At 49.8% G+C, this 9939-nt stretch overlaps 1 protein-coding gene across 1 annotated transcript; it reads left to right on the top strand.

The window, feature by feature from the left end:
• Positions 1–3430: 3430 nt before the first annotated feature.
• Positions 3431–5889, top strand: HSPA2 (heat shock protein family A (Hsp70) member 2). Its single transcript, XM_080594015.1, has one exon. The coding sequence runs from the start codon at positions 3593–3595 to the stop codon at positions 5495–5497; it is 1905 nt and encodes a 634-aa protein (XP_080450141.1). The 5' UTR covers positions 3431–3592; the 3' UTR covers positions 5498–5889.
• Positions 5890–9939: the final 4050 nt, after the last annotated feature.

Genomic DNA, 9939 nt, shown 5'->3' with positions numbered 1-9939 from the left:
ATTGCTTTATGACATACGTTGGAAAAAAAAAATAATCATACTTTTATCAAGATAAAGATATGGGCTGAGTGCTGAGTTCTGCTCCAGATACTGAGCTCTTGCTTCACTGAAGAGATCTAAATATCATCTGCAGTTCTGGCTGGGTGGTGTAATGGAGAATAGCCTACAGCGTATTGCATAACTGCCAAACAGGAGACATGGGATCGATCCTAAGCACAAATAAATGCATCAGAAAGAGCCCCGCATGCTTCCAGAGGTGCCGACCCGCTGTTCTGGAAGTATTAAATTATGTCTTACAGATTCGGGATGAGGGAATACCAGCAAATGTTTTCTTTAAAGGGAAAATCAGACTTGTGCTAAAGTCCTCAGCGTAAAGCGCGCTCTCTAATTTCTGAACCAGTCTGTTTGGCTCACCTGTAACATGACTGCATATGAAGCAACATAAAAGAAAATCATGTGGCTCTTCCCATATGAGAGGATGACTGTAGAGATGAGCTGGTGCGCAAATTGTGCTGCAAGTCTTAAGAGAACTGCTGACAAAAAGCAGGCGTGTAATAGCTCTGCTGAGGAAAGAGAATAAGTCTAATGAGGCTTTAGAGGTTGTTCCCTCGAGTTAGACTGGACTTTCTCTAAGGACATCTGTAGGAGACGAGAGATGACGGCAAGAAAATTACGTCAAATTTTGATTGGGAACAAAAGTTTAAAAAGAAGCTCAGACCTATGTGTGTTGTTGTACAAGAAGAAAACCGTACCTGTGTGCTCAGCTGGAAAAGAAATTCTTCTGCAAGAGGGAGGCTAAATGAAATATTTGGTAGCCTGAGTCTACAGGCCTTTTGATTTTTCCTGACATTGTCCATGATTGTCCATAATTTACACCATTAGCATTAAAATGGTATGCTTATGCATTCCTCCCAGCTATTTTCTCCAAATTCATGATAGCAAAACTACAATTAAAAAAATTAAATAAATAGGACTGAAGGAGTACTATTAGGGTAAGCAGTCATCCCAATCAGTGCAAACAGCTCTTTAGCGGGTTATCAGCGCATCTGGATATCTGCACAACTACACCAGGCCCATATTAGTTATTAGGCCAAGGCAACCATCACCCCAAACAAGTTTTGTCTGGAGAAGCTGTGCATATTCTGTGCCTGGGTTGATAAAACTCACAGCTAAAAGCTTTGGGCCAAATTCATGAAATTGCCTTTCTGAAGCTGATAGAACCTGTTTGATTACAACTACATCTAAATGAGATATTGAATTAATTTTGATGTAAAGACATCATTATTATGTGCTTATTGTGCTGATCAAGATTTCTGTATTATTTCCTGGTCCATTTGTTCTTTCCATCTCTTTCTACAGAGGCCAGAACCCTCTTTTTACTCTGAAATAACAGTGTCTGAGTTTATATTGCATCTACCAAAACAGGGTCCTCATGCATTCTTCATGCATGTTCCTCCGAGACAATCCTCACAAGGATACAAATAACAAATTACATCTATTTTTCACCTGAAGCTGAATCTATCAGCCAACTCTCTTTGTATTTCTCCAGCATTTCTCTTTGCTCCCTATGATACAATCAACTGAATGAAGTAGCAGGGAATTACAGGAAGAGATACTTCAGTGATGAATCAGTCACTGGTCTGACTACAAGAGAAATCAACACCCTTCCCATCAAAGAAATATACACACGAGAGGTACAGAGAACCTCCTGCTGGAGGTACGGAGGCTGACACCTTCCATTTTCCATTCACTGCTGGATTTCTCCAAGGTCAGAACCGCTGTGTTAAAAAGGACCGGGTTGTGTGGAAGAGCAATAGTTACCTAAGAATGTTCATTATTTACCATCAGAAATGGAAGCCCTTCTGTCCCCAAACTACATACATGCACGCTACATAAGAGGCAGAATTTTCATGTCATGTAAAAACGCTTTCAAAAACAAACTAATTGAAACAAGGATGTTTCTGAGAGGGTGTAATAACTGCATGAGCATAAGCCATACTGGTAAAAGCTGTAACATTTTCTATGAGGGCTGCTATAACATAACGCTAAAGGCTGGGGACAACATTAACGAAAGATGATTTAAACATACAGTGCCTTTAATCCTTCCTTCACGTAACACAAAAGTCTGTGTGTAGCAGACTTTCAGCTGCACTTTTAAAGCAGCTATCCACAAGTTGCTCAGGGGAAGAGAGATCTGAACGCGGCATTTTGGTCTCCTGACTATAATTGGAATATTTTGAAGTGTTTGCCTCAAACTTAGGAGGAATAACTTGGAGCAACCGCGGCAGATTTTCATGTTTAATATATTTTCATCAAAGCCCTCGCCTCGCTCCGAGTTAATAGCCCCAAAGCCTTTGCTAAATGTAGGCGTGACGACATTTTACATTAGCACAACCGACAAAAATTTGGAGACGTTTCAAGAATGGCCAACAGGCAGCAACAGGGCTCCCCAGCCGCCCACGCTGCTCTTTTCCAGAGGGGGACAGCGAGGTGCCTCGGCGGCCACCGGAGGTGACAGCCCCCCGCGGGCGGGCTGCTCGGGGCGGCGGGCTGAGGGGAGAAGCGGCGGGCAGTTTGTCCGTCTGTCCGTCCGTCTGCCCGGCCGCGGCGGCTGTCAGCCCGCCAAGTTAAGCCGAAATAAGGCTAAAAATTGCCTCGGCCCCGCTGGCGGCGGGACTGTCCCTCTGCCATAGAGGGAACGAGCCGAGCTCTGAGGAAAATTCTCCTCAGGAACGGGGCGGGGGGGGGTATGGGGGGGGCGGCGCCTCAGCGGCCGCAGCTCCCTGACGAGACAGGGGCGGGCTGGCAGGAGGGCGGCGTGAGAGGGACGAGGAGGGGGGGGGGGGAAACTGCCGCCTTGCGACCAAATAAGGGTAAATTCGCCACCAGCCGGCCGCTGGGAGGTGACACGCAGCGTTTGACGGAACTTTCAGGAATTACAAACACTGCGAGGCGAGCTGCTGCCCCCCCGGCCCCCCTCCCCTGGCGCCCCTCAGGGGCTCGGGACTCGGGGGGGGGGGGGGGGCGCGCCCAGCCCCTTGGCAGCGCGGCGCGAGTTGCGTAGCGACCACGCCCCGCCCCCGCTTGCCCCGCCCCCTCGCCCTCCTGCCCGCTTCCTATTGGATAACGCTGACGTCGATCCCCGGCCCTCGCGTCTAACGTCCACTGGAACTTTCTAGCAGAGTTTCGGGGCGGGGGGGGCGGGGCGAGTGGGGAGCGCGCGCTGTGATTGGCCCGCGGCCGTGGCGCACGCTGGCAAGCGAGACGGATCGAGAAACAACAGGAAGAAGGCCGGCCACCGCCGCGCGGCGGGGAGGGGCGGGGCTGGCAGGGGGGCGGCGCGCTTCTGATTGGCTAGGAGGCAGGGGGCGGGCGCTCCTCGTGGAGGCGCGGCGGCGATTGGTCGCTCGCGGCAGGCGGGCGTCTGGATTGGTCCGGGGGGTTCTGGCAGGTTCCAGAAGGAGGCTGAGAGGGCTATAAAAGGGGCGCGGACGGCGCTGCAACGGCAGAACGCGCCGCAGAAGGCAGCGGGAGCGGGTGGCGGGGACGTAACCGGGAGCGAACGAGCAGCTGATCGCAGAAAGCCGCCGTCATGTCTGGCAAAGGGCCGGCGATCGGCATCGACCTGGGCACCACGTACTCATGCGTGGGCGTCTTCCAGCATGGCAAAGTGGAGATCATCGCCAACGACCAGGGCAACCGCACCACGCCCAGCTATGTGGCCTTCACCGATACTGAGCGGCTCATCGGCGATGCTGCCAAGAACCAGGTGGCGATGAACCCCACCAACACCATCTTTGATGCCAAGCGCCTCATCGGCCGCAAGTACGATGACCCCACGGTGCAGTCAGACATGAAGCACTGGCCCTTCCGTGTGGTGAACGAGGGTGGCAAGCCCAAGGTGCAGGTGGAGTACAAGGGTGAGATGAAGACCTTCTTCCCCGAGGAGATCAGCTCCATGGTGCTTACCAAGATGAAGGAGATTGCCGAGGCCTATCTGGGGCGCAAGGTGCAGAATGCTGTCATCACAGTGCCTGCTTACTTCAATGACTCCCAGCGCCAGGCCACCAAAGATGCTGGCACCATCACTGGCCTGAATGTGATGCGTATTATCAATGAGCCCACAGCAGCTGCGATAGCTTATGGCTTGGACAAGAAAGGTACTCGGGCTGGCGAGAAGAACGTGCTCATCTTTGACTTGGGAGGGGGCACTTTCGATGTTTCCATCCTTACCATTGAGGATGGCATCTTTGAGGTGAAGTCCACAGCTGGGGACACCCACCTGGGGGGGGAGGACTTTGACAACCGCATGGTGAACCATTTTGTGGAAGAATTCAAGCGTAAGCACAAGCGTGACATTGCTGGCAATAAGCGCGCGGTGAGGCGGCTGCGTACGGCTTGTGAGAGGGCAAAGCGCACTCTCAGCTCTTCCACGCAAGCTAGCATTGAGATCGACTCCCTGTACGAAGGCATTGACTTCTACACTTCCATTACTCGTGCCCGCTTTGAGGAGCTCAATGCCGACCTCTTCCGTGGCACCCTGGAGCCAGTAGAAAAGGCCCTGCGTGATGCCAAGCTAGACAAGGGCCAGATCCAGGAGATCGTGCTGGTTGGAGGCTCCACCCGTATCCCCAAGATCCAAAAACTACTACAGGACTTCTTCAATGGCAAAGAGCTCAACAAGAGCATCAATCCTGATGAGGCTGTTGCTTACGGTGCTGCAGTGCAAGCAGCTATTCTCATGGGAGACAAGTCCGAGAATGTGCAGGATCTGCTTCTGCTGGATGTCACCCCCCTGTCCCTGGGCATCGAGACAGCCGGTGGAGTGATGACCGCCCTCATCAAGCGTAACACCACCATTCCCACCAAACAAACTCAGACCTTCACCACCTACTCAGACAACCAGAGCAGTGTCCTGGTCCAGGTGTACGAGGGTGAGAGGGCTATGACCAAGGACAACAACTTGCTGGGCAAGTTTGATCTAACAGGCATCCCCCCAGCGCCCCGCGGAGTCCCCCAGATCGAGGTTACTTTCGACATAGATGCCAATGGTATCCTGAACGTCAGTGCGGTGGACAAGAGCACGGGTAAGGAGAACAAGATAACAATCACCAATGACAAGGGTCGCCTTAGCAAGGATGACATTGACCGTATGGTGCAAGAAGCAGAGAAATACAAAGCAGAGGACGAAGCCAACAGAGATCGGGTGGGAGCCAAGAACTCGCTCGAGTCCTACACTTACAACATGAAGCAGACGGTGGAGGATGATAAACTGAAGGGAAAGATCAGTGACCAGGACAAGCAGAAAGTGCTTGACAAGTGTCGGGAGGTGATCTCTTGGCTCGATCGCAACCAGATGGCTGAGAAAGAAGAGTACGAGCACAAGCAGAAAGAGCTGGAGAAACTCTGCAACCCGATCGTCACAAAATTGTACCAGGGAGCTGGAGGAGCTGGGGCAGGTGGCTCTGGTGGCCCAACTATCGAAGAAGTAGATTAAAAGGACTGAGTATAGACTGGTTTATGGACAGTCACTCCATTCTTTGCTTTATATTTTTCTAACGTTTAAGAAAAACGTCATTGCCAATAACAGAGTTTATTCTGTTGGGTGTGTATAAAGGCAGATCTATCAGCTTGGTTTTGATAAAAGGGAAGGCACGTCCTGCTTTATAAGGTTAGTAATAGAGAAATTTTGTTAATTCAGATACAGCTACTTGTATTCTGGATGTTTGTCTCTGTTTAAGTGTCTCTTCTAAAGTAACCACGCAACTGTTGCAGTTGACAAGTTTCAAGTTATGCATGGGGAAAAAAAAATATCTTTATGGAAGATGAGAAATGCCAAACTTGGCTTCTGGAAATTTTGGTAATAAATAAAATGTATTTAAAGCATAAGTCTTTCAGCTTCCTTCATTTTGTGGGTGGGGGGTGGAGGGGTGAGTAGATGCCCCCAACCTCCTGAGCGGGGCTGGGGTGGTGACAGGGAGCCCCAAGCAGCCCTGCGGGTGCCTTTCCTGACAGGCACGGAGCTGCCGTGGAGCCCAAGCTACGGAGCTCCTGGGCTGGCTCGTCCCCTCCCTGGGGGGCTGAGCTTCCAGCTTCAGGCTGGCATGGGGGGATTGGGCTGGACTCCCTCCGGCTGTGGAGTGTGGGGCACAGGGCCCCTTGTTGTGCAAGTGCCCCCCGAGTGGAGCGGCATGGAAATGAGCACAATTAGGCAGTTCTGCTTCGGGGACAGCTGGGCTTGGCAATGCAGTGCGAGGCCAGCTATATAAACTGCTGAGTTATTCTTGGGTTGCTTGCATGCAAGCTGAGCTTTTTTTTTTTTATATTGAAAGTGTTTTTCGCTTCCTAAGTTGATCGAAAGTAAGGCTGCCAAGGATCCTGAGCGCAGTAAATGCTGAATAATGAGTCAGGATGCCGAAGCTGATAGAATAGGCAAATTCTGTAGTAGTTAAACTTGCCTAGCTCTTCTCCAAACAGTCTCTGGAGCTCTTGATTTGTTTCAGAAAGCAAAACAGCAGTGTTTGGAGTCAGAGGAGCCGAGAGCTAATTAGCTGTAGTGGAAAGAGCCTGATGACATGCACATTTCGGGCTGCCTTGTCCTTTAAGGGAAAAAACTGCTCGGCAGCGGGCAGTTGCAGGAAATCAGCAGGCTTGCTCTTGGTTGGGTGAGCGGGGCAGGCGCTGCGCCTTCTGCAGCTCCAACAGCTTTCCGGGCTCAAATCCCGTGAGCTTGCAGGTGATAGAGAAAACACCTCTGTGGGACGTTTTGTTATAAGAGGGCAGGCTAAAATAAACTTGCGTAGTGTTTAATACCAGCGGAGATGTGAAAGGCTGGTTTACGAGGCGGATTTCTCTGGGCTGGCTTGCCAAGCGCAGGCTGCTGGTTCGTGCGCACTATCGCGTGGCTACAGAGAGGGGTTACAGTTGCTACTGGAATGCGAGGCTTGTAAAAAGCTTGTTTGATCAGCTGTTGGCTTAAATTACTCAAAACCACTTAAAGTTTATTGAACGGTTCATATGTAAATGGCAGTACAATCACAGTAGGACTTGAAAAGTCAATTACTGCAACTTAAGCACCTGCTGACTACTTAAGCAAAATCTCGGAAGGCTGTAATCAGGCTGGGTGTTTTTGATGTTTAGGTACACAGCATTTTCCTGGCAATCAACCCCTGGATTTCCAGACTGTAGCAAATACAGGACCCCAAGAACGTAAAAGACACCATGGCTTTTTGATTAGTTTTTCCTAGGAGCTAATAGACAAATACATTTATGAATAGCAATAGGTCATCGGTAAGAGACAAGTTGTTGCTGCAAACTGTAATACTGCATCAGATGTGTGCTTCCTAACCCAGGACCCACTGCTACGGGGCGCCGATAAGGGTCAGGTAGCACCCGTGGTCGCTGTAAATTAAGGTTAACTATTTTTTCTGTTGACTGACTTGTAATCGTCCTCGCCACGTAGTTTCCTTTGCTCTCCAGTTCTTGGTGTGCGTTCTTCAGTGTCGCTTCCCAGTTATTAAATACAATTTCTTGTTGTTTCTCCCAAGCGTCTATTTAAAGGTATTGCAGAGCTAATTTGGCTAAATGCAGGCAGCAGGTTGTTTGTCACCTGTCCTTTCGCTCACCTCGGTCACTGCTGCTCTGTGCTGGTGGCTGCATTTCGGTGGAGGGGCAGGCAGGAGTAACAGGGACCACGGGAGCAAGGCACCTCTCCAGACGCTGGGAGTTAAAGCACCCAAGCGGCCGAGGATGTGCACAGGCTAACACTGGAGTAATTGTGGGTTGTTTTTTTTTTTTTTTTTCCTGAAAAAGGGATACTTTTTAGCCTGGACAGATTGTGGGGCACGTTTTAAGGATGAGGAACTTCTGCTTGCTTGCACAACTGGAAAGATTGGAAGTCTCAAGGCACAAAGTAACCTTTCAAATATGTAAACAGCTCCCCAAAATGCAAGAGGCAGAAAACTTGAAGAGCTCAGGGCTGGATTCCTCGTCCTTGGTCTACTTGGTTTATAAAACAAAGAAGAATTTTGAGTTGGTTTTCAGTGTATTGAACTTACCGCAGAAACTTTTCCTGCTGAAGTTAGTGGCGACTCCCCACTGACTCCAGTGTGTATAATTTTTCCACCTGGTTTCTTGAAGAAATAAAGTAGGTGTCGGGGGGGGGAAATGCTTCTCCTTGTTTGCAAATAGGAGTATTTGATCTGTACAGGTAGTTCCGTGGAGTAGTTGCGCATTTGAAATGAGTTTGCCAAAGCCAGGAAAATAATCTGGTCTAAAATCTGCAGTTTCATTGCTTCCACACTCAGCGTGCCTCATCCTCGGTACTGTCCTGACTCGCAGGGAAAGCCGCCTCCTTTTGCCAAAATTGTGGCTTTGCCTTTCTGAATTTTGCTTATTCTTAAATAGGGCTGTGCAAAAGACCAAGCCCATGGGAAGGTTATAAAGTGGCTATAACTTAGTAGCACTTGTGCAACTACAGTGTTAACTTCTGATGGCTCCTTGTATTTGCTGATCGAGTTTATATGAATGGCGCTATTTTATATAGAGGAACACCCGTAGCCTTAATACTGGAGAATTTAATCACCCAAATTAAAATCCCTAAGCGCTTTAGCACTTCACTGGCCATGCAGCCAGGTGTGTAGCAATGTGAAGCAATCCCTCCCGTGTGCCATGCAGGGAATCCTGCAATGCCCCACCCTCACTCTGCAGAGGAATGAGAAGAGCCAAAAGAGCCGAAGTAAAACCAAAAAAAAAAAAAATTACTAAACTAACGTGCCATGAAAGAGAGCTGCGAGGGAGCTGAGGACACCGGGGATGCCTGAGACAACCCGTTTGGGAGCAGGGAAGCTGGGACGTGCTGGGGCTGGCTGCGTCCCCCCAGCCGGGTTGGTGACTGGTGACTCAGCCCCATGCCCCGCCGCCTCCGTAGCATCTGTTTGAAGTTCTGAAGCACAGAGGGCTTAGCAGACAGGCTGCAGCCCTGCTCATCCCTTGTGATAGCATCTTAAAGACCAGAGTGAATATACCCCAGCAGCCTGCCTTTTATCTCGCGGGAGACACCGCGTAGAGCCCCGCAGGCTGGGCAGCTTTGCTCTCGGGAGCTGCCTGTCATTTGTTTGAGAGGTTCTCCTTGAAGGTCTGCGGCACCGTGGGTCGCAGCCGAGGGGTGACAGCTCTGAAGATGTGACATTGCAGGACTGCGCTGCAAATCTCATCTTCCACATTGCCAGCCGCTCCCCCAGGTGCATAGGAGGGACAGGAAGAGAAGGCAAATGTGCTCAGGGAATTCACATCTCCAGCCTCGGCATTTTTCTGCGTGTATATGCACCATATGACGTTAAAAAGCTTGCACTTACTCTCAGCCTGCATACTTAGCATTAAAGCGCCTTTTTTTTTTCTTCAGTCTTGCCAAAGCATTGTAACGTAATAGCATTTCAAGCTCTAATGATTTAAAAGGTATTCCAAATTTCTCCTTCTTTACCCAACCCTGCACCTGGCGTGAGGTTCTCCTGCTTTGTCCCTTTGGAAAGTACACGGTGGTGTAATCTCTGCCTCCATTAGGAAGCTGGCACCTTGGTAGATGGGAATCCTGTGATATTAAACCAGCAAAGCACGTGGATGCTCTTACAGCAGCAAAATTACGCTCTGTAGTTGTTCATCACAGGAAAGTTACCACCCCTCCCTACCCCACAGCAAAACGAGTTATGCTAGTAAGGCTTCTCCAGCACACCTATGTGGGTCAGGTATCACATCTCTCCACCACTCTCATCCACATATTTATGCAGGCAGCAGCCTATAGCATAGACCTGCCTCTCGAGTAGATTTTGCTTGTAGCAGTGTGGTGATTATATAGTTGGGCAGGCCAGCATTTCCAGATGCAGCAACATACTTCACTTCCACATATGAAGCAGCAGTATTTAAAACCCCTGATCCGCCCTT

This window comes from Anser brachyrhynchus (assembly GCF_964034855.1).
Source record: "Anser brachyrhynchus genome assembly, chromosome: 5".
Taxonomy (NCBI): Eukaryota; Metazoa; Chordata; class Aves; order Anseriformes; family Anatidae; genus Anser; species Anser brachyrhynchus.
Note: the sequence above shows the minus strand (reverse complement) of the source record. Positions and strands in the feature narration are given on the sequence as shown.

Coding starts and splice junctions, on each gene's coding strand:
- HSPA2 (XM_080594015.1), top strand. CDS start 3,593: ATGTCTGGCAAAGGGCCGGCGATCGGCATCGACCTGGGCACCACGTAC.